Genomic DNA, 27,943 nt, shown 5'->3' on the forward strand with positions numbered 1-27,943 from the left:
GTTCATTTAATAACATGTCCATCATTTTTATGATTGGTATAAAATATATTGTGTTGAATACAATAAAAAAAAAGAGATGAAAAAATGAATGACACAAGAAGAAAAATAAAAAAAGGAAATGGACCATAAAAATATTAAATTTTCTGGTGCTTTCTAATCTTTGACTTATGACTCATATTTTGTTATTTCCCAGGCAATAATAAGGCAGTCTTGGTGCCACATGCCTTTAGTCCCAGCACTCAAGGCAGTAGCAAGGAGATCTCCTTGAGTTTGAGGCTCCGTTGGTTCCTAGCCCAGCAGGGAATACACAGACCTGTCTCTAAAAACTGTAACAAACAAAAAAGTCAAAGTAAAATTCAGCATCAGATACTGCTTTTAAGAGCAAGGCTGAGAAACTACAAAAGGAAACATGATATTCTTTTTGTCTTTAAAATCTACAACAGTCGAGGATCACAAAGATAATTATTTTCCAAACCTGCTACCAGCTCTTATCCCAAAGGAACATGTTAGACTTACGTCTTTTAGTTTCCGGATGGTTTCATTTTGGTCTTCAATGATCTTGCACTTTATTCTCAATGCATCACAGTCACTTTCATGGCTTTTTCTCAGAGATTCATTTTCTCTGCATAAACTTTCAATCTGGGCTTCTAATTTCCCACGACTCTGGGATAGTGTCGAGCCTAAGAAATAATCACTAGTTAGAAACTTAATACACTTTGTGGATTTTTGTACTTATAAAATGCCACTTAATAAAGTGAAAAACAAACAAACCAAAAAAAAAACTGACCAAAAGTCTAAAGTATACAATAATGCAAATCAACAGAAGGAAAGTCTCTTAATCATCTGAGCTATTAAAAACTCTATTTAGGTAAAATGAAGCAAACAGAGTCACAGTAGAAATTACTATAAAATAAATAAGCAATGCTTTATTTTGACCACTAACTAATTACTCGTAATTTTTAAGCTGTTAATGTCAAAACATATTATTTATTATTTTTTGCTATATAGCAGGTGGAAAGAAGACTAATGGTTTACATGAAATCTACAGTGATTTTCATTCATGTACAATTTTATGTCTACCCATGCAAAATATGGAAAATGTTACGAATATGAATACTCATTTTAGATGCATTTAGTATTAATATAAACAACAGAATTACCACAGTATCCCATGAAAATATTCAACTTTAATATTTTTATGTTATCAGTGAAAAAGCTACTCTTGAGTGATGTCTCTCAGCCTCCAGAGCAGCAGCAACTATAGGCATGTAGCTCCATGTCTGGCCACTTAAACACCTTAATTACTGAAAGCCTTACTTCCCGAGACTCTTGCTCCTGTCTGGCTGGTAAATGCCTACTTATCCTGTTAGACAACACAATCCTTTTAACTTAGCCCTGGGAGCCAGGGAAACATCCTTTTTTTCCCCATACCCAAATATACTGCTTTGTAATAATGGCTATTTTCCATTGAAAAACTTGAGACTCTTACTCTGACATGCCAGTTCTTGTCCCCATACTTTTCTCTCGGTCCGTAAGCCATAAATCAGTGACTCTTTGGCCGCCAACTCAGAAATAAGCTGGGTCTTTTCATGTTTGAGAAGTTCTATTTGAATGCTCTTCTGCTTGTCGTCTTCAATCAAAATTTCAAGAGTGTTGATTTGATTCTGTATACCCCAAACACAAAACACCAATTATTTCACTGAATTATAAACATTAAAATTATATATGCTATAAATTACTAAAATAGTTCCTTTGGTATCTTATGAAAAAGATGTCCTTTAAGCAATTAAAAAGTAAAGATTGCCAAATTTTACACCAAAAGTTTTAAGATATACACTATAAAACAAAATGCTAACATTTAAAAGGCCTACTTTTTAACATTGAGTTTTATTCCATATTTGTAAGAGAAAAACTGAATCTGTAATTGTCAAAATTTTTCGTGAAATTTTTAAATCAACAATCTATAATTTATTTTCCAGGAGTTGAGTTCTTAGGTGAAATAGCACAAATAGTAAGAGATATTTTAAAATCTATTGTCGTTAAGTGTGTCTGAAAATACCATTACCACCATCCAATTAATACTAGTAATCTGAGTAGTGTTTCTCAAAGCTTTTCAGGATCACTTTCCAGCCTCTGTCTTAATATTGTACAACTGGTGACAACTATATAGTTATTTACTAAGTCATTTATTCACATATTTTTATTTTTGAGACAGGGTCTCACTGTGTAGACCTGGTCTGTCTGGAACTTGAAATGAATGTAGACTTCAATGGATTCGAACCCACGGCGATCCATCTTCCTGCCTCTGCCTCCCTAGAGCTGGGGCTGTAGGGGTGTACCACCACACCTAGCACTCTTAAAATATTTTGATGAAAGCAGTATCATCTATGAAGTTGTGAATCTCATTAGGTATACTTTCATTACGAACACCAACTGTATAAATAATACAGTCTCAGAGTTACTCCTGAGTCCTTCCTAAAAGTCACTGCTCACACGTGAGATGATGTAAGCCCCAAGGAAAGCACACTGCAGATTCCTGCCTGTAAATTGGCTGCTGCTTCGTGCTTCAATTTGCAGACTTCGGAGAGCTTAGTCTTCTGTTCCTTCACCATACATGTCAGATCTTTAATTAAAGAAGAAGACTCATTTTCTTTACGTTGAGCCCAAATAAGAGCATGTTTACTCTTCGCTAATTCAGTTGCAACATCTTCAAAGCCATCCTGAACCTGTATTTCAAAATCAGATTATAAACAGAAGCTTTCCAAATAGAAAATATTTGCTTTTAGAAATAGTTTACAGTTTTCATTTTAAAACTTTTAAGTTTTAGTAAAACAAAACTCAAGAGACCTGGGGGTTTGCTACTCATTTGCTCAGTTACTCAGGGACTTAACTACTGAATGTAAGAACCACGATTCATTTGTATGACACATAATCACTGAGCAATGATCAGCGGATGAAACAGACTAATCTGTCTGCTGGTAGGCAGGGACTAGCAATATAGCAATACAAACAAACTAAGCCCTATGAAACTATATAGAAAGCCCATGCCTTTACTGAGAAAAGCTTAGAGGGATATACAGTATTTTTTTTTCAATTTTTTAAAAGATTTATTTATTATATGTAAATACACTGTAGCTGTCTTCAGACACCCCAGAAGAGGATATCAGATCTCATGGTTGTGAGCCATCATGTGGTTGCTGGGATTTGAACTCAGAAGAGTAGCTGGAACGCTTAACTGCTGAGTCATCTCTCCAGCCCCTCAATTTTTTATTAGATATTTTCTTCATTTACAATTCAAATGTTATCCCAAAAGTCCCTTATACCCTCCCCCAACCCTGCTCTCCAAACCACCCAGTCCCGCTTCCCGGCCCTGGTATTCCCCTGTATTGGGGCATATAATCTTGGATGCACAGTATTTTAAGGGGAATGTTTAACTTTAGCTAACATTATTATCAAAGGTTTTTCAGGGAATAAAAGGCTGTAAGGCTGTAGGGAAGGTGTTCCAGGAAGGAAGGTGCTTCAAGTCCCAGTACAAGGTGTGGTGACATCAGAGTCGCATGAGTGGGGAGATGACAGAGCATGAAATCAGATAGAATACAAAGAGTTTGGATTATCATTCTGAGCAGAGGTGTCTGAGGAGTGGTGTAACTGCTAATTTACACATTCTAACACAAAGGTGGTAAGAAAGAAGACTATTTTAAAAATATAATTATTATAAGGAGCTCTTGAGGTTATGGAATCTCAGTAAAAGAGGAGTCAATGAGAATCAGAAAAAGAGGAACATTAGTTTTTTCACACAAGCACTCAGAAGCCTGGGAATAGCATTAATTAGAGATGGAAAGACTTGAAGTAAATGTGGAAGAATTTCAGTTCAAGAGAAATGCTAACTAGTAAAAGGTGAAAGATTTATACCCACCTATTAAAAATAATGACATCCTGAAATTTGCAGGAAAACTGATGAACCAGAAAAGATCATCGTGAGTGAGGTAACCCAGAACCAGAAAGACAAATGTGGTATGTAATCACTTATAAGTAGATACTAGCCATAAAGTATAGGATAACCACATTATAATCCACAGACCCAAAAGCGTTAAGTAACAAGGAAGGCCCAAGAAGGACACTTGAATCTCACTAAGAAGGGGAAAAAGAACAAGACATGGAACTGGGTAGTGGTGGACAGAGGGAGAGAATTGGGAGAGACAACTTGAACTGGTGGTGGATCTCTAGGACAAGCTAGAAACCTAGACCAATGGAAACTCTCAGGAATCTATGAGGGTGACCCTAGCTAAGACTTCTAGCAGTGGGGATACAAAACCTGAAACAGCCAACTCCAGTAACCAGTAAAGACTTCCAATGGAGGGACTGGAACACCAGCCCAGCCACAAAACCTTAGACCGACAATTTGTCCTGCTTACAAAATGTTCAGGGGTAAAGATAGTATAGAAATTAAGGGGATGGCTGTCCAAAGACTGACTCAGCTTGAGACCCAAGCCATGAGAGGTGGCCTACCCCTGACACTGTAAATGATACTCTGCTATACTTGCAGACAGGAGCCATCTGAGAGGCTTCACCCAGCCGCTGATAGAAACAGATGCAGACACACAGCCAAACATTAGGTGGAACTTGGGAAATCCTATGGAAGATGGAGAGGAAGGATTGCAGAAGCCAGAGAGGGCAAGGACACCACAAGAAAACTCACATACTCAACTAACCTGGGCCCAATGGGGCTCAGAGACTGAAGCACCAAACAGATAGCATGCATGGGATATACCTGGGTCTTCAGCACATATATAACAGTTCTGCAGCTTGGTCTTCATTCTAACTCCTAACATCAGGAGCCGGGGCTTTATCTGATGCTGCTGCCTATCTTTGGGTCCCTTTCCTTAATTGAGCTGCTTTGTCTAGCCACAATAGAAGATGCACTTAGTCCTACTCCAACTTGATTTGCCAAGGTGGGCTGATATTATGGGAAGCCTCTCCATATCTGAGGAGAAAGAAAGGATGAGGGGAGGGGGATGGGAGAGGAAGGAATGAAAGGAGAGGGAGGGGAAACTGTGATTGAGATGTACAGTAAGTTAATATTAATAAAGAAATACTAATTAGACAGTGGGACACCTTTGGCCTGGGAGCAGATGGGGGATTGTCAGCTCTGCTAGTCCCTGCTGTACAAATACAGGTTTCCCATTCCTCTCCTGATTCTCACTTTAAATCCCCACTTATTACCATAATTAGTTTTCCCAACAGCAATAAAAATTAGCTATTGTCATATGAGGAGATAAAAACTCTAAGAATTCATTGTTTTAAACATCATATAGTCATCTCATTTTGGGTGGGATTCCAAAATGTGGTCCTTTTATCAGTAGAGAGCTAGATATCAATTCTTACATCTTTAAATCTTCTAGCTTCAACAGTTAAAGCAATACGGAACTCATTTTCTAAGTCCAAATACTGCTGGTTTAATATATCAATTTTTTCTTGGTATTCTTTTACTTCTTGCTCATGTTTTCGTTCTTCTTTGCATAATCGTTTAGTTAATGCATCCTGGAACTCAGCATCAGTGAAAAACTGCCGAGTTTCAATTTCTTGCCTGAAATGAAAACCAAAGCAATGTGGTTCACATTAATAAATACTCAGTGGTCTTAAATGATGCTGGTCTAACTGGCAGTTGATATGTAGAAAAATGAAAATACATCCACATTTGTCACCTTGCACAAAGCGCAAGTCCAAGTGGACCAAGGACCTCAACATAAAATCAGATACACTGAATCTAATAGAAGAGAAAATGGGAAAGAGCCTTGAACTCATTGGTATAGGGGTTGGGAGAATTTCCTAAACAGAACTACAATGGGTCAGGCTCTAAGATCAAGAATTGATAAATGAGACCTCATGAAACTGGAAAGCAAAGAACATAGCCAATAGGACAAATCGGCAACCTAAGATTGGGAAAAAAAGTCTTCACTAACCACATATCGGAAAGAGAGCTAATATCCAAAATATATAAAGAGCTCAAGAAGCTAGCGTCCAAAAAAACCCAAACAACCCAATCAAAAATGCAGTATAGAACTAAACAGAGAATTCACAACAGAGGAATCTCAAATGATCGAGAAGTACCTAAAAAAAAGTCCTTAGTGATCAGGGAAATGCAAATCAAAAGGACCTGAGATTCCACCTTACACCAATCAGAATGGATAAGATCAAAACCTCAGGTGACAACATATGTTGCTGAGGATGTAGAGAAAGAGGAACACTCCTCCATTGCTGGTGGGATTGCAAGCTGGTACAATCACTCTGAAAATCAATTTGGAGGGCCCTCAGAAAATTGGAAATAGATCCTGCTATACCCATTCTTGGGCATATACCCAAAAGATGTCCCGCCATACCACAGGGGCATGTGTTCTACTATGTTCACATTGCCCTTATCTGTGATATCCAGAAGCTGGAAACAACCCAGATGTCTCACAAAGGAAGAATGGATACAGAAAGTGAGGATCATTTACACAATGGAATACTGTTCAGCTATTAAGAACAAGGGCATCATGACTTTTGCAGGCAAATGGATGGAACTGGAAAATATCCTGAGTGAGGTAACTCAGACCCAGAAGGACATGCATGGTATGTACTCACTAATAAGTGGATATTAGCCCAAAGTGCAGAATACCCAGGATACAATCCACAGAACTCAAGAAAGTTAACAAGCTAAAAGGCCCAAGTGAGAATGCTTCAGTCCCACTTGGGAGGGAGACGAAAGCAATCACAGGAGGCAGAGGGAAAGCAAGAGGGAACTAGGTGGGAGAGGGAGGGAAAGGGGGAACATGCTCAGGTATTGCGGGGGAGGGCAGGAGAGAAGTCCTGAAGGCCAGCAGAATAAATGGACATATGCAACCTCAGGAGTGGGAGGTAGGAGGTGGGAGGATCCTCTAGAATGTACCAAAGACCTGGGAGGTGAGAACCTCTCAGAACTCAAACCTTGGATGAAATACCCATCAGTGGGGAGAGGGAACTTGTAGAGTCCACCTCCAGTAGAAAGACAGGGCATCAAATGAAGTACTATCCCATAGTCAAAAGCACTTCTTCCTGTCTAAAAGAACTGCAGGAACAAAAATAGAGAAGAGACTGAGGGAAAGGATGCCCAGTGACCAGTCCAACTTGGGATCCATCTCATGGGGAGGCTCCAAGGCCCGACACTATTACTGATGCTATGATGTGCTTACAGACAGGAGCCTAGCCTGGCTGTCCTTGAGATACCCAACAGGCAGCTAACTGAGACAGAGGCAGACACTTACACCCAACCAATGGACTTTAGTCAGGGACCGCAGTGGTTGAATTAGAGAAAGGCTGGAAGAAGCTGAGGAGGGTGACCCCATGGGAAAATCAGCAGCCTCAATTAATCGGGAACCCCTGAGATCTCTGACACTAAGCCACCAACCAGGCAGCATACAGTAGCTGGTACAAGGCCCCAACAGCAGAGGACTGCCTGGTCTGGCCTGAGAGAAGATGAGCCTGACCCTAGAGAGAGGCCTTAGGGAGTTGGGTGGCCTGGTGGGGGTCAGGTGGGGACGTCCTCTTGGAGACAGGCTGAGAGGAGGAAGGGGATGAGGAACTGTGTGTGTGTGTGTGGGAGGGGTTGGACTGGGAAAGGGATGATGACTGTATTGTAAAACACCCAAAGTCATAAACAAACAAACAAACAAACAAATAAACAAACAAACAAAACCCCTCGATGGTCTTTAAGGAGCTACTGACATTTTGCATTACCCAAGGTTAATGAAAAACAAGTTTCTTTTTCTAAATCACAGAAATGCTGCTTAGGTAGACGGAAAAAGTTTATGGTCTACTGTTGTAGCAGAATAAATTCTGATTAATTTTACAAAGAGTTACTTGGAAGTCAGTTAGCATGGCTTCCTTCCTCTCTCTATGATGAGCCATTTTTGGTCAAAACCAAGGTGCATTATTACAAGCCCCTTTCACACGACACTAAAGTCACATGTTTGTCTTGTTAGCTTCTAGCTATTTCTATAGGACTGAATCTAATACAGATGCAATCTTTCTCTCATTATACTGATTGATGGATTGCCTATAGGTGTGTCACGCATTGGAGGCACAGGGCAACATGTGGGAGTTGGCTTTCTTCCTATCATGTAGATCCCAGGAACCACACCCTGTGAGCGTGGGGGCTAAACCATTGTGCCTGCCCTCCATGGGTTAATTCTGCCAGATTTCACCAGTGGTCAATCACTGGGTGAGGAAGATCAAGGAAAGAGCCAGAAACTCCCTTTTATACTTTTAAATGGTAGTAGTGTCTTGATACATGTTCACTCACCTATGTTCCTGCTCTTTCAATGCCAGAAGTTCATGAAGTTGTTGCACTTGCTGCTTTTCTTGGTGAAGAGAAGTTCGAAGTAAGTTTATTTCTCGATCAGCAGCTGAGGCTTTGAGCTCCACCTCTTGGATCAGTCTTATCTGAGTGAAGTACACATGATCAGAGCTTATACAACCATGTCCCTGCTTCTAGGTCTTATCTTTAGCCAGGTCCTAGCTTCATCTTAGTGAAGTATACATCATCACAGCTCTTACACAGCCATTCCCTTGCTTCTAGTTTCTATTTGGTTGCTCTGTTTAAAGACCAAGGGCAGTTTCATTAGTTTAGAAGAAAGCCACAGGGCAGGTAAGATGGAGATCGTTCAGCCGTCTGAAGGAGAAAGATGGAGAACAGGAAGAGAAAAAGTTAAAGGAGTTATTTATGTCTTAGAGTTAGGCCTGGGGGTCAGGCAGGAGGCCAGCCATCCACGAGGCCAGCCAGCCACATGGTGAATGAGAGGTAGCTTTGGGGAGTGCTGAAGCTGACAGTGTTAGGGATGCATGCCCAGACTCAGGCCAGTATCTGGAAGAAGAAGGGGAAACAAAAACAGGAAAGAAAATGGCAAAATCCTTACAAAGACTGGTCTACCTCAGAGCTTCAAGGCCACCCAGTAATGGTCCATGCTTCTATTTTAATACCAGCTCCTCTAAATGTTCATTAAATCGCATGGCCTAACAACTAAGCTGTTTTCAAACTTTACTGAATTAAGAATGGCATTGCCAATGTAGTAGCATCAATTGTACTGGCATGAATTACTGTTGATTTGAATACATTTTTTGACAGGAATTCCATGTCAATAGCATGAAACTGCGAGTCTTTTAAGTACTCCACAGATCTGCAAGCTGTCTCTCAAAAAACATGAACCTATCTCCCTGTAATATTTCTACCAACTCTTACAATTCTTTCTACAAGTGTTGGTAGAATAAAGATGTAATCCGAAGGCTGCATGATTGCGATATCAAAAACAACAGTGACTTAATTTCTGCATACAGCCTGACATCTTTTGAGCTTATGATGCTATGTAATTAGTTTTAGGGGAAGCCATCAATCCGTTCTTCCGCATCACAAATCCACTCAGGGATACCTGTGCCGCCTGCTGCTGTGCTTTCTGCTTCTCCATTTTTTCCAATGCCCTTTCCAGGGTTCTCAGGTGTCTGATGTGATCTTCCTGTTGATCTCGTGCTTTCATTAATTCAATAGTTAGTTTTTTAACTTCATTTTGAAGTCTATGAACTATAATTTCAAGTTGAGCCTTGCAATGTCTCTCCTTAAAAATAGCATCCTTTAGTCTGGAACATAAATTATATAACAATAATAATAACAATGTTACATGTTTAAAAATAATGAAAATTATAATCAACGTTAAGGCTTAAAACAGTGATCTATATCTGAAGTATTGTCAAACTCTAATTATACTTAAAAAAAAAAAAAGGCTACAAAGCAGTATATGCCTTTGTCCCAACCCTGAAAATAACATTTTCCTGTAAGGGAAAAACATTCATTATAAACTAAAGAAATTTACATAAACTTTCATTATTTCACAGCAACAGTTTACTCCTAGTGTGTTTCAGTTTTGAGCTAGATGTGAATTTTTAAAATGCATTCAGTATAAATAAGTGATAGTCACCACCCTCAAAGAGCTCAAAGTCAGGCAGAGAAAACTGGCTTGGAATCTCTGAATCATCTACGAGAGGTAAGTGCTAGATAAGTGCCTGGTCAATTTTGACTTCCTTCTATCTTCCTCAGACCAAAGTACTGATCCCAATTTTGTATGTGCTAGAATATTTTGCTTGCAATTGAAAACTTAACTTACGTAAACAAATAGGGAATGTTTACTGGTACACATAACCACACTTAGATAGACTGGCTGGTACTCTTCTGAGACACAGCTGAAACCAAGCACTGAATCCCATTAGGATTCTATACCACAGTTACGTCTCAGGAACTGGCTTCAGCTTTTCCTAGTGTGTCTTTATATTTGTAATGTGACAAGCAGTTAAAGGCTAGCCACAAACACACTTGGGTTCATATTCTTTTAAACTTTTTATTATTTGGATTTCTATATGTGTGTGGACGCCTGTGCATGCATGAAGGCCAGAGAACAATTTTCACACACAGATCTCTCCTTTCATTGTGGGTTCTAGAATTGAATTCAGGTTGTAAGGCTTGTGTGGCCTTACCACCCCACTAAGCCATCCTACAAGCCCTGGGTTTACATTCTAACAGTCACAATAGGAATGATCTTTGCTTAACTCAACTTAGAAGAGCCATAAGAGGCTGGGATTAGTTCATTTTAGTTTATATGTGTACCTCGTGAACCAGTCGTTGTGATGTGTTATTATATTATTAGCTTGGGTTATCAGTTCATACCTTCTCCAAATACTTGAAGCAGCTAAATGGTTGATATAACTCTGATTTGTGGAAGAATCTCATGAATTAATACTGAGCTAAAGTAGTTCAATCTTTACCAACTATAATTTTTAGGATATATGTACACACTCACATATACACAGACATATATGTATTTATGTATGTATCCATCAACTGCTCTATGATGGTAATTTCCTCAATTCTATTAATACCATTGGGCAAATAGGAGACTGAGTAGATAAGAAAAATTAAGAAAAGAAAAGTTAAGGAACTTGGCCTATGTAGTACCAAAGCTAACACAGGAAATGAATATGTTAAAAGAGACTAGGATTCATACCTTAAAGAGACATTTGCCAGTGCCAGCCCTTTTTACAGATATGGCACTCTACAAAGCATGTTACCACCACCAAAGCACTAAATCTTCAAATCAATGAAATTCACATATATGCATTTTCCTAACTATCACTATTTTAAACCAAGGCATACCTATTCCAAACCCAGTAATCTTCATGCTCTGAGAGACATCTTTAGGCTCAAATCTTTCCTTATGTTTTCTTAACTTATTCTCTCATATATTATATCCAGAGTCCTGTTTATCCTTCCTGTCCACCCAGTACTCCCCCCTCCCCCATCCACTCCTCTGAAAAGCGCAGGCCTCCCAGGGATATATCAACCAAACACAGCATATCAAGTTCCAGAAAGACTAGGCATCTCCCTCATACCAAGGCTGGACAAGGCAACCCAGGAGGAGGAAACATGTCCCACAGCTCAGATTCAGACAGGCACCCTGGTTGTCAGTGTAGTGATCCCCCTATGAGCCTAAGTTAGTTGATTCTGTGGGGGTTCTTGTGGTGTCCTTTCCGCCCATCTTCTTCAGGATTTAGAGTCACAGTGTTGCCTTACCTATCTGTGGTAATGAGAGCCTGGCTGTGAACATCTTTTTTCTCATCTGCTTGCTTATGTAGCTCATCGATATAATCCATAAGTTTCTTTTCCGTTTGCTCAGCTTTCCACCGCATCTCTCTCTCTTGGTCTAACTGTTCCACGAGGGACTAAGAGAAACCAGCAATGGTTCATGAACTTGGAAAAAGTCAGCAAACTTCTCACTGCCCCAGCTGTTTCATTTATTTTACAGTAACTTATTGTTAAAAAGTCACAATGAGAATTACAGTAATGGGCACAAAGCACACAGAAGTGAGTAGATATTGCTGGGCACATAATCATTTCAAATGAATGTTAGTTGGTACCGTCATGACAATTATAGAGGGCAATCCTATTATTAGATCATATTTTTTGCAGTAAATAGTAGAATATAATAACCAGTACTCTAGCATGTAAAATGTGGGCAAGCTAACTAATATACTCAGTGAGTCTTGAATATTTAAAATAATTTCAGCATCTCTGAATCCTTTTCCAAAATTGGGTTTCATGACAACTAACAAGACCGTATAAAGAATATTTCTTTGAGAAAACGCGTAGATTTATTTTGTTATTTGAAGAGGTTCAGTATCCCCCTCAAAGTAGGAACTATCAGTTTGGGAAACAGGAACTGTAATTTCCCTAATGTAACATCATTGCAACTGATGTAGTAAATGTAAAAGCAGTAACAGTACACAAAATCTGCAAACTGGGAAGGGTAAAATTAGCTAATTTTCATCACTCTGATAAAACTACAAACAACATTTATTGCTCATAAAAAAAAATGGTTAACTTTCTAGGACTTTGTACTTAAATCTAAGATTTTTAACTCTTCTTAATTTTCTAAACCATACCCGGTAAGTGGTGTTGTCCGAGAGGCTTTTGTCTACTTTAATTATGCCAGTCTTCTGCTCATCTAAGTCTGTTAAGTTATTACAGTTTACTAAAGATGATCTTACATATAAATCTCTAAGGTAAGGCTGTCTCATTTTACGATTACAACTGCAAAGAATAAAAGGCAGAAAAGAATCAAAAATACAGTTTATGTTTTTCAATACAAAAACCTATAGCCACATATCTAGTATTTAAAAAAAATATTAATGAAGGGGCTGGAGAGATGGCTCAGCAGTAAAACCTACTGCCTACTCTTCCAACGAAACTGGGTTCAATTCCGAGCACTCACACGGCAACTCATAACCATCTGTAACCCAGTCCCAGGGGATCGGATGCCCTCTTCTGTCATTAGCAGGCACCTGGATATGGTGCAGACATATATGCAGGTAAAACACCTATACCAATACAATAAATAATTGTTTTAATAAAAAATGTATTAAGTAATAGTTAACTTAGAAAGCTAATTCATGAAGTTTATAAGGGATGTGATTTGCTGATTCACTATTTAGAGCCTCAAGAGTTTTAAAAAAAGATAATCATTCTATATGTGTAGTGTTTAACACATTCACGATGAAATACACTCTGATCATATAATAGAAAAACTTGAAAATAATGCTTTAATTACCCAATGGCACTTAAAAGTTTAAAATTGATACAATATACCAGAACAAATAGAGTCTATCAGTAGTCAGAATAAAAAGAAATTCTTGGGCATATACTAACCAAAAAGGAATGAATGATTTTTTTTAATACATGAAATTTTATACATGGATCACTAGAAGAATTGAAATAACCAATGAGTACATTTAAATAAGAATTATGCAGGCAGAAAGTGGACTGTACTTACTCTGAAGTACATTCTTTTCTTAAGAGCTATCATGGTTGATACCCCAGCTATGAAAATATAGACATTAAATTTCTACATCTGCATGTCAAAAATAGTCATTTTGTCGCCTCTGATCCTGGCTTAGTTGTACTGTTTAACTAGGCCTTGGCCTCCCAGCAAATCTGCCTACAGACAGAGTAGAGATTAGTCAAGGAAACTCAAGTGTATCAGCTTCATTTCCCCCTCATGGCAAGTCGTACAGTGGCCTTTTGTCTGGTACTATACATTAATTTCTCAAAGAGAAAACACTTTTATGAGTATACAGTTCTCAAGTGTCTGTAGGGATTGGGTACTGAACCATCAGCAAACACCAAAATCTCTAAATTCTCACTTTATTATGTAAAATGGCATAGCATTTTTATATATAATACATTTGAGTATATATTAAACTATCTGGACAAACTTTAATATCCAAAACCATATCTGGCATAATACCTTATAAAGCTAATTTATTATACTCTATTATTTAAGAAATAATGGCAAGAAAAAGTTTGCGAATGTTCAATCAGAAGTAATAATTTTAAACCTAGTAAATAGTTTGTATTAGTAAAGATATAATTCTTTGATTTTATTTGATCAGGGGTTGGTTGAATCCATGGATGCAGATATGGAGGATATGAGGGGCCAATTGCTGACCAAATCTGAGCTCCCAGGCTAAAAAGGGAAAAAAAAAACAAAAACAAAAAACAACTTTGATGTCAGTAAACTGAGAAGTTTGTCATGAAACATCAAGGAGCAAGGCAGTTACTACTAACTGTGTGCCTCATTTGGACTACCAAGACCAAAGCAAGTACCTTACAAAACCACCACTGGTTTTATTGTGGTGCTTAATGGTTTGAATACTTCTGGAATAATATGGGATTTTTGTTCTTCTAGGAACTTTTCTGCTGCACTCTCTTCTGTTTCCATAGTCACTTTCAGAAGTTATATCTGTGTCTCTTTTTGGTCTGAGGTCTTTCTCAGGAACATTATCTAGTAAGGAATTATTAGTCTACAATATAAGAAAAAGAAAGAAATCCTGTTAAAAGTTCTGCTCAGTATAACTAATAAAATTTAATGCCTCCTTAAATATTAAGATACTTTATAAGATTAACGGTTTATAAATTATATATCTTTGAAACTGAAAACAAGAAACCCAACTCTGACACAGGAGGACGGGGGGGGGGGGGGAGAGCTTTTAGTAACTCAATTCTGGGAAAATGAAAAAGAAAACAAAAACAGTAAAAGATAAAACTATTTAAAGACCTCAGAAGTGGTGCATATTAACATCGAATAAAATCAACTTTCAACCAAAAATTACCAAAAAAGTTAAGGAAGGACACTTCATACTCATCAAAGGAAAAAAATCTACCAAGAAAAATTCAGAACATCTATGCTCCAAACACAAGGGTACTTACATTCATAAAAGAAACTTTACTAAAGCTCAAAGCACACATTGCACCTCACACAATAATAGTGGGAGACTTCAACACCCTTCTCTCATCAATGGACAGATCATGGAAATAGAAACTAAACAGAGACACAGTGAAACTAACAGAAGTTATGAACCAAATGCTTTTAACAGATATCTAGACAACATTTCATCCTAAAACAAAGAATATACCTTCTTCTCAATACCTCATGGTACCGTCTCCAAAACTGACCATACAATCAACCACAAAACAGGCCTCAACAAATAAAAGAAGACTGAAATAATATCATGAATCCTATCAGGTCACCAAAAACTAAGTCTTGTATTCAATAACAACAAAAACAACAGAAAGCCCACATAAACATGGAAACTGAACAATGTTCTACTCAACAATAATTTGGTCAAGGAAGAAATAAAGAAATTAAAGACTTTTTCGAATTTAATAAAAATGAAGGCACAACATACCCAAACTTATGAGACACAATGAAAGCAGCGCCAAGAGGAATACTCATAGCTCTGAGTGCCTCAAAAAAGAACCTAGAGAGTACACACACTAACAGCTTGACAGCACATCTGAAAGCTCTAGAACAAAAGGAAGCAAATACACCCAAGAGGAGTAGACAGCAGAAAATAAGCAAACCTAGGGCTGAAATCAACCAAGTAGAAACAAAAAGAACTATACAGAGAATCAGTAAAACCAGGAACTGGTTCTTTGAGAAAATCAACAAGATAAATAATCCCTTAGCCAGACTAACAGGAGGGCACAGAGACTGAACCCAAATTAACAAAATCAGAAATGAAGAGGGAGACATAACAAGAGAAACCGAGAATATCCAAAAAAAATCATTAGATCCTACTACAAAAGCCTATCTTCAACAAAACCGGAAAATCTGTAGGAAATGGACAATTTTCTAGATAGATACTAGGTACCAAAGTTAAATCAGGATCAGATAAGTGATCTAAACAGTCCCATAACACCTAATGAAATAGAAGCAGTCATTAAAAGTCTCCCAACCAAAAAAATTCCCAGGACCAGATGAGTTTAGTGCAGAGTTCTATCAGACCGTCAAAGAAGACCTAACACGAACACTCTTCAAACTATAAGGTACACTACCCAATTTGTCCTACGAAGCCACAGTTACACTGATACCAAAACTAACGAAGAAAGAGAACCTCAGACCAATTTCCCTTATGAATATCAATGCACAAATAATAAAATTCTCAAAATGGAATCCAAGAATACATCAAAACAATCATTCACCATGATCAAGTAGTCTTCATCCCATCCCAGGGATGCAGGGATGGATCAATATACAGACATCTATCAACATAATCCATGACATAAACAAACTCAAAGGGGGGGGCGGAGGACATGATCATCTCAGTAGATGCTGAGAAAGCATTTGACAAAATTCAATACCCATTCATGGTAAAACTCTTGGAAAGATCAGAGGAATTCAAGGGCCATGCCTAAACATTGTAAAAGCAACATAAAGCAAACCAGTAGCCAACATCAAACTAAATGGAAACTTGAAGCAATCCCACTAAAATCAGGGACTAGACAAGGCTGCCCACTCTCTCCCTACCTATTCAATATAGTACTTGAAGTCCTAGCCATTGCAATTAGATAACAAAAGGAGGTCAAAGGAATACAAATTGAAAAGGAAGAAGTCAAAATATCACTATTTGAAGATATGATAGTATACTTAAGTGACCCCAACAATTCCATCAGACAACTGCTAAACCTGACAAACATCTTCAGCAAAGTGCGTGGATACAAAATAACTCAAGCAAATCTGTAGCATTCCTCTATTCAAAGGATAAACAGGCTGAGAAAGAAATTAGGGAAATGACACCCTTCTCAACAGACACAAATAAGATAAAATACCTTGGTGTGACTCTAAGAAAACAAGAGAAAGATCTGTATGACAAGAACTTCAAGTCCCTGAAGAAAGAAATTGAAGATCTCAGAAGATGGAAAGATCTCCCATGCTCATGGATTGGCAGGATTAATACAGTAAAAGTGACCATCGTGGTAAAAGCAATCTACAGATTCAATGCAATCCCCATCAAAATTTCAACTCAATTCTTCATAGACTTAGATAAATTTTCAAATTCATTTGGGATAACAAACAATCCAGGATAGTTAAAATTATTCTCAACAATAAAAGAACTTCTGGAGCAATGACCATCCCTGACCTCAAGCTATGTTACAGCGCAACAGTGATAAAAACTGCATGGTACAGTGATAGACAGGTAGATCAATGGAACCGAAATGAAAGGCCCAGAATTGAACCCACACACGGATGGTCACTTGATCTTTGACAATGGAGCTAAAATCATCTAGTGGTAAAAAGACAGCATTTTCAACAAATAGTGCTGGAACAACTAGAGGTCAGTATGTAGAAGAATGCAAATGGATCCATTCTTGTCTCCTTGTACAAAGCTCAAGTCCAAGTGGTCCAAGCACCTCCACCCAAAACCAGATACATTGAAACTAAGAGAAGAGAAAGTGAGGAAGAGCCTGGAACACATAGGCACAGGGGAAAATTTTCTGAAAAGAACACCAATGGCTTATGCTCTAAGATCAACAATCAACAAATGTGACCTCATAAAATTACAAAGCTTCTGTAAGGCAAAGAACACTGTCAAGAGGATAAAATGCCAACCAACAGATTGGGAAAAGATTTTTACCAATCCTACATCCAATATATACAAAGAACTCAAGAAGGTAGACTCCAGAGAACCAAATAACCCCAAATGGAGTACAGAGCTAAACAGAGAATTCTCAACTGAGGAATATTGAAGAGCTGTGAAGCACCTAAAGAAATGTTCAACATCCTTAGTCATCAAGGAAATGCAAATCAAAAAAACCCTGAGATTCCACCTCACACTAGTCAGAATGGCTAAGATCAAAAACTCAGTTGACCACAGATGTTGGTGAGGATGTGGAAAAAGAAGAACACGCCTCCATTGTTGGTGGGATTGCAAGCTGGGACAATCACTCTGGAAATCACTCTGGGGGTTCCTTAGAAAATTGGACATAGTATGACCTGAGGACTTAGCTATACCACTCCTGGGCATATACCCAAAAGATGCTCCAACATATAACAAGGATACATGCTCCACTATGTTCATAGAAGCCTTATTTATAATAGCTAGAAGCTGGAAACAACCCAGATATCCTTCAACAGAGGAATGGATACAGAAAATGTGGTACATTTACACAATGGAGTACCACTCAGATACTTAAATCAATGAATTTATGAAATTCTTAGGCAAATTGATGAAATTAGAAAATATCTCTACTGAGGTCACAAAAAGTCACAAAAGAACACACATGGTATGCACTCACTGATAAGTGGATATTAGCTCAAAAGCTAGGAATACCCAAGATATAATTCACAGACCACATGAAACTCAAGAAGTGTGGATGTTTCAGCCCTTAGAAGGAGGAACCAATACTCAAGGGAGGAAATATGGAGACAAAGTGTGGAGCAGAGATTGAAGGAAAGGCTATCTAGAGACTGCCCCACCTGGGCTTCTATCCCATATATAGACACCAAACCCAGACACTACTGCTGGTGCCAAGAAGTGCTTGCTGACAGGAGTCTGATATATCTGTCTCCTGAATGGCTCTGCCAGAGCCTGACAAATACAGAGGTGGATGCTCACAGCCAACCATTGGACTGAGCACAGGGTCCCTAATGGAGGAGTTAGAGAAAGGACTGAAGGAGCTGAACGGGTTTACAACCCATAGGAGGAACAATAATATCAGCCAACCAGACCTCCTAGAGCTCTCAGGGAATGAACCACCAACCAAAGTGTATACATGGAGGGACCCATGGCTCCTGCTGCATATGTAGCAGAGGATGACCTTGTTGGACATCAATGGTAGTGGAGGCTCTTGGTCCTGGGAAGGCTCAATAACCCAGTTTAGGTGAATGGCAGGCTGGGGTAGCAGGAGTGGGTGTATGTGGGAGCACCCTCATAGAAGCAGGAAGAGGGAGGATGGGATAGGGGGTTTCCGGAGGGGAAACCAGAAAGGGGATAACATTTGAATTGTAAATAAATAAAATGTCCAACAAAGAAACAAACAAAGAATCAAAAAAAAAAATCCTAACAGCATCTAAGAGTCCTCATATTTAACAATTCAGCTTTCAAGATATACTCCAAGTGTTCACTAGGAAGGTTTATTATGAAAAAGACAAATCAGAGTCAAGTATGGTGGTATATGACTGTAATCTCAGAATTCCAGAAGCAGAGGCAAGACGTCAAGATCATCTGTGTTACACAGTAAGGCCTCTTCTTAAAAAATTAAACAACTAAGGAAGAAAAAACTGGAATCCTCATGAATTGTCATTAGAGACATAGAATGTTGCGGCAACTCTGAAAATTCTAGCAGTTCCCCAAACTTAAGCTAGGGATAAGCAACTACACATGTAGGTATACAGCCAAGAGAATTCAAAACCACATCCAATTAAAAACCTGAATAGTAGTAGTATTATAGAAGTACCATTCAGTTTCCAGAGTAAAACTAGTCAAATGTCTACGAACTGATATCACATACACAAAATAAGAAAATACTATTGGCAATTCAGGTACTGACACTCATGAAGGAAGGCAACAAAGAAAATGAGTGAAAAACACCTCCCATTGTTTTCTGCCACTGTTACTGTATATAATTCTACTTCTGTAAAGAAAAAAATACAGATACAATCAATCTGATGTTTCTGGTTGGTCAACTTATGTACAATTTCTACTTTATACTTTAACTATTTTTTCTTCAATAAAATAAAGATAAATTACTTCATTGAGAAGCTGTAGGATTTGGTCATCTAATTTCTGAAGTTTCACTTCATTCTGAAAGTTGTTTTCATGATTATTTTTTTCTGGTTCAGAAGATGGACACACAGATAAAAGTGAGGCTAACACATTGTCTTCTGGTGTACTTTTAAATTCCTTCAAAGAAGGCAACACATCCATTGGTGGTGCTGACATATCATCATTAACCTACGACACAGAAACAAACCAAAGGTCTTTAAAGTTCTTGTTCTGACACATTAACTCTTGACACCTATCATTTCTCTTAGAAAAACCATCAATACTTTACCTCATCTTCACTTATATTCAGTGGGGAATCAGAAGAAACTAAATTATCCAAAAGACCTTCTAAGCACTGTAGATGGGATGAGTTTATTTCTTCCAAACTTACTGGCTCTCCAAATATATTCTTGCAATCTAAGATTCTCAGTTGTGGTAAAGTCTGGAGAATGATTGCTCGGTACCCTGGGAAACAAAGAATTCAAAATCAAAGCATAAATACTTTAAGAGATTATGTCTAAAACCAACCAAGCTACTAGGTATATTGCCTGAACAGGAATAGCATAAATACTTTAAGAGATTATGTCTAAAACCAACCAAGCTACTAGGTATATTGCCTGAACAGGAATAAACATTATGAACTCAACTCCTTCAACATGCAGTCGGTAAATACAGAAGAGGCAGCGCAGTCCTGCCTCATCCCAAGCACCATCCCTGACAGTCAGATCACTGAACCGTATGGTGTGAAAGATCACCTCAACATGATCAACACATTCTACGCCGAGAAAGAAGATAAACAGGGCTTTTGCTTAGTTTCATATGACCATCATAAGATGAATCAAAATTGTAATTAGAGTGGTAGAATTCCTCGTGGCGAGCCATTAAGGAAGAAGCACCTCACTCTTCTTCTTGATTGCACTTCACTAATATCAGGATCATGTACTGAAAAAAAAATCGTCACTTTCCTTAACAATTAAACGAGAAATCTGTCAAATTAACATTGCATTTGTATGCAACCAATGACCCAGATTCTCTGAAAGAGCAAGCAGTCAGTGCTCTTAACGATCACACCATCTCTTTAACCTCTCAATCAATTCCTTCCTTTTTTTAGTGTGTGTAGATCACGGGGCAACTTGTGGGAGTCATTTCTCTTCTTCCCGGGAACTAAACTAAGGTCATCAGACTTGGTGGCAAGCTACACCATCTCACTAACACTCAAGCAACTTCATTACTAAATATTTCTCAAAAGGATCAATTAAGTGGCTGGGAAGATCCCAAAAGACAGAGTGCAATCTAGAAAATTAGGGCTAGAACTTTAAGATTTATTTTACGCATTTGGGTGTTGCTTCTATATGTATGTGCCACATGTATGCTTGGTGACTATAAAGTAAAAAGGGGACATTAGATCACCTGCAGTTATGTATAGTTATGAGCCACCATATGACTGCTGGAAAGTTAACCTGTAAGTTTAAACTTTCAAAAGACACATTTATTAATAATACAATGAATTCACATGGCATAAAACTCAAAAGCTACAAAATAGAGCTTCACCAATACATTCCTGCTTTTAAGTTCTGTTATCGGGAGTTCCTGTGCAATCTCCTAGCTGTCATATATATTAATATATAGGTATGCTATATTTAAATATATATGTAATATAAAGGGTGGTGTTAAATAATACTTGCTTTTGTTTCTCTTAGTAGCTGGGGGTAAAGGACCATTAGTGGATATAAATACTTTCTTTTTTCATGGTGACATAATATTACAATAAATATAACTGTGATGGTTTGAATAAAAACAAAATCCCTATGAACCACTATAGGTTCATAGGGATTGGCATTATTAAGAGGTGTGGTCTTCTTGGGGTCGATATGGTTTTGGTGGAAGAAGTGCATCACTAGGAGCTGGGTTTTGAGGTTTCATTTGCTTAAGCTCTACCCTGTGTGGCTCACATTCTCTCCCTGCTGCCTATGGACCCAGAGGTAGAATTCTCAGCTACTTCTCCAGCACCATGTCTGCCTGCATGTCACCATTCTTTCTGCCTGAGTATAACAGACTAAACCTCTGAACTGTAAGCCAGTCCCAATTAAAGGTATTCCCTTTATCCTCGGCTGTATTAAGAGAAAGGAAAGTAAGGAAATGTTGCCATGGTCATGGTGTCTCTTCACAGCAGTAAAGCCCCAACTAAGACAAAACCATAGTCAGAAAAATTTGAAATATTCACCATCAAATATACAAATTATCTAAATAACACCACCAAACTATTTACCCTGCTGGGGATGCAGCTCACTTAGTAGAGTGTTTGCCTTGGTGCATATTATCTAGGTTCAATTCCCATGGTGCCTTGGGTTCAATTCACAGGACCACTTAACCGGGCAGAGGTTCATGGCTATGATTCCAGCACTCAAGAGAGGAGGGAGGTTCATGCTTATCCTGTACTACACATTAAATCGAAGCCAGCCTAGGCTGTAAGAGATACTGTCTCAGGGAAAAAGGGAAGGAAGCAAGAAGGGAGGGAAGGAGGGAAGGAAGAAAGGAAGGGAGGGAGGGAGGGAGGGAGGAAGGAAGCAAGCAAGGAAGGAAGGAATTAAGTGGGAGGGAATCCTACATACTTTACAAATAGAAGCAATTCAGTTTCTGTCCAATAAATTCTTTATAATTATGTCTTCTTAAACACACACACACAGTTTCTGTCCAATAAATTCTTTATAATCATGTTTTCTTAAACACACACAGACATATGTATATAATATATATGGAACTCTTTAAGAGTAAAATGAAGGGGTCATAACTTCAGGAAATAAATGCTTTCACATTTATGTATTAGAAATGTATTTAGTTAACCATTTCATACCTGGTATAAGGCAGATAGGATTACCTTCTCCATCTTTCTCTAAAATAAGATTGGTTAGGAAGTGCAATCCTACTGTACACTGAAGTAAGTGATGGATGCTATCTATATAATTACTATGGAGGTCAATATATCTAAGTTTATACTTTAGTCCATGAAGGGGCATCAACCCTGCAACAGGAAAAAAAAAAATGTTTTAAGGCAAAGAAAGAGCATATGAGGATAATTAGTGAAATTCTGTTACTTCTAACAAGTAATTCTAAGTAAATCAGTTCTATCACTTAATAAAAAACAGATAATAATTTCAAAATCTTCTTACACATGTAGAACATATGAAAAACCAATTTTACTTTTAAGATACAAGTCCCTGGAATCATTCATATCAATACTGTGTAATGTAGTAGTCACTAGTTGCTTTTATATTTAAATTAATATTTAATTAAATATCCAGTACCACTGTCAAATTTCAAGTCAGCAGTCACATCTGGCTACTGGTAGCCACATGTGAGAGGGCACCAAAGTTTCCATCACATCTGCCATTCTACGGGAGCTGCCCCTTTCTATGTGAGCAGAGTGCGTAATCTTTGAAGATTAAGCAGGACCCCCCTAAAGTAAGTTTTCCTCACTGTAACTTTTTTTTTTTTTGCTAGTGACCACACTCGTCTTCATTTCTGTGTTTTACTCAGGTATTATTTTGGCAGCAACAAAAGTTTTAATAGAAGTACATCACTTAGATAAAACACTTGGTCAAAACATCATTATTCTTTGCAGTTTTCCAACAGTGGGCTAAGTCTTCATAGCCTGCAAAGTTTCAGCATTATAGAAATATAAACAAGTCGACTTACCACTAAGATCATTTATGTGATTATAAGACAAATTCAGTTTCGTCAGATTAACCAGTGCTTCAAGTCCTAAAAAGTGGGGAAAAGTAACATAGCCTTTATAAGGTTTAAAGAAACAAACAGCCTTGTTTCACACTGAGAGTGAAATCAACTGCCAGTTTTGGAGTTATTTAACTATTTGAACAGAGAGTTTTATGGAAAAAAATTACATAGGTAGTTTTAGCGTCAATTTTCAAAAGTTTATGATTCTATTAATTCGATTCATTGAAAGAAAATACATAATTTTATATTCATTTTTTTCTAACAAAATAACACGTAATTGTTTACAAACCTTCCACTCTTGTGATCAAATTGCAGGACAAGTTTAAAGTGCATAGCTTTGTCAGTGTGTTCAGGCCTTCAATTTGACTTATTTGATTAGAAGACAGATCTAAATGTCGTAGGTTCCAAATGTGGTCAATGGATGAGATCTTGGAGATGTTATTACAATGCAAATTGATGGCATGAATGGATGAATCTAAAGATAACTCTGATATACTATAAAAGAAAATGTTGTAAAAACATATTTAAAAGGCATAACCAACCAGTTGCAATTAAGTACAATGACTATAATGAATATTTGCTCTACTTACTTTAGAAAAAACAATCTATCCTAGGCCCCCTTTCTTTCCTACCCAACTTGTGACCTTTTTGGTTGGATTGTTTTCATAATCAAGACCAACGTGTGCTGCCCAAACATTCTTGGATGTGCAGCCTTCTAGGTTTATCAAGTGAATATACTTAGAGAAAACCCACCTTCTTCTGGTAACTGAAAATGAGAAAGTTCAAGCTTTAAAACTATTTTCTTAATTTTCAAACTCTTAAGCAGTTGGTGTATGGTTATGACAATTAAAGAGACCAAGAGTGACCTGGAATGAATCCAGATCTTATGCATGAGTTTATAACTTTATTTTCTTTACTCTCGATGATAGCTAATTAGTCCAGAATGTAGTTTCCAAAAAACAAACAAACAAACAAACAAAACACCAAAAACCTTATGTTTCTTGCTGGTGGAAAAGCTGAGGTCCTCTCTAACTGCAAGCTGGAATGCATTTCCTCTAAACTGAAATCATCTCTTTACTCCCACTACTACCACTTATAAGTTGAGCATGCCGAGTAGAATGGTATTTCCATGGAACTACAGTGCACTGCTCAGAGATGCTAAAAGTAGTTCGGAATAGCACACACAATGTCAAGGGCATCTGTGGTAGATTTTTGTGCTAGCTAGTATAAAGTTGCAGGAAACCTACTTATTGGCAGCAAGGAAACAGTTGCAAACCTCAAAACACCAATTTCTAAAGGTGTCTGAAGTATTTGCTGATTATCTGGCAATTACAGAATTATTTAGGGACAAATTTTGTGCTATTAACTTGCATCTATCATTTACATAATTATTTAGGGACAGATTTTGTGCTATTATTATATGCTCTTAATAGCAATCTGTTTTCTGACCTATCAGAAATCAATACTGTTGAATTTACTTGCTCACTAGTTACACTGTCAAGTTATATAATATATCTAAAATATAAATTCCCAGAGTCATTGCTTACTAGAAGAAAAAAAAAACGACCCTGCATAATTGCTGTGGTGATTAGTAATAACACATATAACATTCACATAGTCATCATCCTCAAAGCGATAACCATTATTAAATATAAATGTAAGCATTCTTTTGAAAAACCTCTTCGTTGGCAACCCTTAGATCAGGCCTGAGACTAAATTGTTTTCATTATATTATAAATACCACGGTTCTGATGGAGTAGAGCAGGCACCTCAACATAGAGAATATTGTAACAGAAATGCCTGGATCTCAGAAATAGCTAGCTGGCCAGTGAAAATCAAGAGAGGGTCTAGGTTGAACTGGTAAGGCTCACAGAGTATGGAAAATCCAGGGGCCTGAAAAACCACTGAACAGTCTGGGTAACATAAAACAGGGTCAGTAAGAGTTATATTTGGTACTTTCAACAACTATATGGATATGTTTCTGATTGTGTCTTATGCAAAAGAACTTAAAAACGGGTGAGAACTGAGGCAAGAGATGTAAGCGGGGGAATAGGGAGGGCTTGCCTTGCTGCTTGCCCCATGCAGGCCCTAGGGCCACTTCTCAGGCTCCTGGAAGGAGACCAGGAAGAGCAACAGCTAGGGGGAGCGAAAGTGGGGCAGAGGAGAGGGGAAGGAGGAAGCCTGGGTTCCGCAGGTCGGTAGGAAAGAACCGCAGGTTGCGCTGGGTTGGGGAGAGAAAGGAACCCCAGGATCTGTGGAGAGGATACGGAAGAACCCTGAGCTCAGCAGAGTGAGCTGGAGAGATTCAGGGCTTGGCAGGGAGGAAGCCAGGGCAGTGCTGGGAGGAGTAAGAGGAGCCCCGGGCCGTGCAGGGGGAACAGAGAGAAATCCCGGGCTATGCTCGGGGGACAGAGAGGAGCCCCAGACTGTGCTGGGAGGATGGGGAGGAACCCGCTTCCTGCACAAACCCGGCTCTCCGAAGCCAGCCAACCCGAGGTCCAACCGGGTGGCGGCAGCTACCTGTGCAGGCCTTTGTCCATGAAACACACATCCCCGCAGCTGCTGTCGCCATCCTCCCGTTCGATTTCGCTACACACCGCCGCCTCCATGGTACCCGCGACGGGGAGTGGGTGTTAACCGGCGCCCAGCGCTGGGTCCCAGCTTGCTCACGCCTCCAAAAGCGGGAGCGGGGAGTGAGCAAGGGGCGGGGCGAGGACTCTAACCGCCTGCCGCACTTTGCCGCCCTGCGCGGCCGCAAAGCAGGACAAAGGCGCCGCTCAAAGAGGGCTTGACTTTTACGGCATCTGCCTTTAAAGTAAAACCTTTCCATCTGTTGGTTTGGAATGAGTGGGCTACTGAACATTATTTAGAGCCTACTGCCATATGGAGGCGTTTTTCTCAATAGTTTGCTTTTATACTTCGTGACGTGATCTTGCAGACATAGTAATGTTCCCCGTTTTTGGTCACTGAACTCCTGTTAAGTCGTTAAGTATTTGTGCAATGCCTTTATGTATGCTGGTGTCCCTGTAATTAGAAAAAAAATGTTCAGCTTTTTAAAGAATTCGCCCAAGAGACACTCTTCAATGCCTCTGCAAAAGCAAACACTCCAAAGATACTTCACTGGGCTGTTTCAAGGTAGAGTTGGTGATACAATGGTTTTCCATTGTGGTTTAAAATTTTTTTTTTGGTAGGTGACGACAGTCATGACCTAAGTTGACCCCCTTTCCCTCCCAACTGATAGACTGATCTCCTTTCAGGTACCTTATTTCCACAGTTCTTCAGAAAATCTCACAAAATGGTAGGGGATGTTCAGACTATGTTGAAAAAGTTATTCTAACGATGCCAAAGAGTTTGTACACCTTTGTTAGTGCACACGTGTGGGAAAATATCCTGATGTTTTAGTTTTTTATACAGTGGGGACAACCTATCTACAGCCTTAAGGATGTGTAGCCACACAAAGGCATTGCAAAGATAAGGAGACAGCCACCAAAATACAGTTTTCCTGGCTACCACATAAATAACTTGTTGGGGACAGCATACCATGACAGGGACTGCCTGCAGTAGGCCAGGATGGAGACATCTGAGTAGCCCACTGCAGCTCTTTGTAGAAAACAGTCATTCCCACTTCTAATCTTAGCCCTGAATAACAGCTGTATAGATTTCATTTTTGGGTGCCTGTCTTTCAGTTGGCCTTGGTGGGCATAATTATTCTATTATATCTGACTTTCTTATTTCTTTCTCCCTTCTGCTCTGGTGAATTCTGTGAAACTAGACGTTCCTTGATTCTTAAACAGTTAAAAATTGAGGCATAGGGACACAGCACAGCACAGTCCTAATGGCCCAGATGCCTGCTGTGTGTTCTCGTCTTGAAAACAATATAATAACTGAACAATGATAGTTCCAGATTAATGCTTGACTTGCAAAGAAAGTTTGAAGAAATTATTAGAAAATGAATTAGAGCCAACATTGGTATCCCAAGAAAGGAATAGTTTTTTTTTTTGAAATTATGAAATAAATTTTGCACAACATTTAAGAGTGGTTTCTGAATAAGAAAGTAAAGATACATAAAATTATATATTCGTAAACCTAAGTCAAAACACTGGGACTCTTAGGAAAGCCATTGTGTGCAATGTGCAAAAGCAGAAAGCTAGCAGAACTATTGAGTTAAGGGTAAACTTGATTCTTTCTGGCCACTGCCTGGCAGCTTTGCCCATGTCATTTATCATTAGAGCATCACAAGAAAATGCAAGTAGCTGGCCTCATAGCTCTGAGCTCTGAAGTATAATAATTCAAAGGTTAAAGGTTAAATAATGATAAGTTTGCAATTATTGTTATTTTGGCTACAGGCCTGGGAATAGAGAAAGCTTGAAACTTTGGGGAACAATTGTAATTCTTGATTCTTTGTGGGTGTGGTTATTCTTTTGAATTTGATTTGACAATGATTATACAAGGTCTTTTTTTTCTATCTGCTTTTGGAGTATCAATAAAAGACTAGGGCAAGGGAAAGGCAAGAGAGCCATGAGCAGAACATGTGAATAGTGAGTGA

The 27,943-nt window shown here is 38.5% G+C and overlaps 1 protein-coding gene across 1 annotated transcript in view; it reads right to left on the reverse strand.

The window, feature by feature from the left end:
* The window catches only part of Lrrcc1 (leucine rich repeat and coiled-coil centrosomal protein 1), a 34,571-nt gene extending 8,456 nt beyond the window's left edge, over positions 1 to 26,115 (reverse strand). The window contains 15 exon segments of the mRNA XM_021158214.2: positions 517 to 680; positions 1,490 to 1,664; positions 2,541 to 2,726; positions 5,386 to 5,587; positions 8,321 to 8,460; positions 9,444 to 9,648; positions 11,633 to 11,781; positions 12,502 to 12,649; positions 14,222 to 14,418; positions 19,648 to 19,851; positions 19,952 to 20,127; positions 22,517 to 22,684; positions 23,359 to 23,424; positions 23,687 to 23,892; positions 25,918 to 26,115. Coding sequence (XP_021013873.2) covers positions 517 to 680; positions 1,490 to 1,664; positions 2,541 to 2,726; positions 5,386 to 5,587; positions 8,321 to 8,460; positions 9,444 to 9,648; positions 11,633 to 11,781; positions 12,502 to 12,649; positions 14,222 to 14,418; positions 19,648 to 19,851; positions 19,952 to 20,127; positions 22,517 to 22,684; positions 23,359 to 23,424; positions 23,687 to 23,892; positions 25,918 to 26,006 — 2,475 coding nt within the window. The 5' untranslated portion in view covers positions 26,007 to 26,115.
* Between the last annotated feature and the right edge of the window lie 1,828 nt (positions 26,116 to 27,943).

This window comes from Mus caroli, unplaced genomic scaffold (assembly GCF_978045245.1).
Source record: "Mus caroli unplaced genomic scaffold, Mus_caroli_1 scaffold_3, whole genome shotgun sequence".
NCBI lineage: Eukaryota > Metazoa > Chordata > Mammalia > Rodentia > Muridae > Mus > Mus caroli.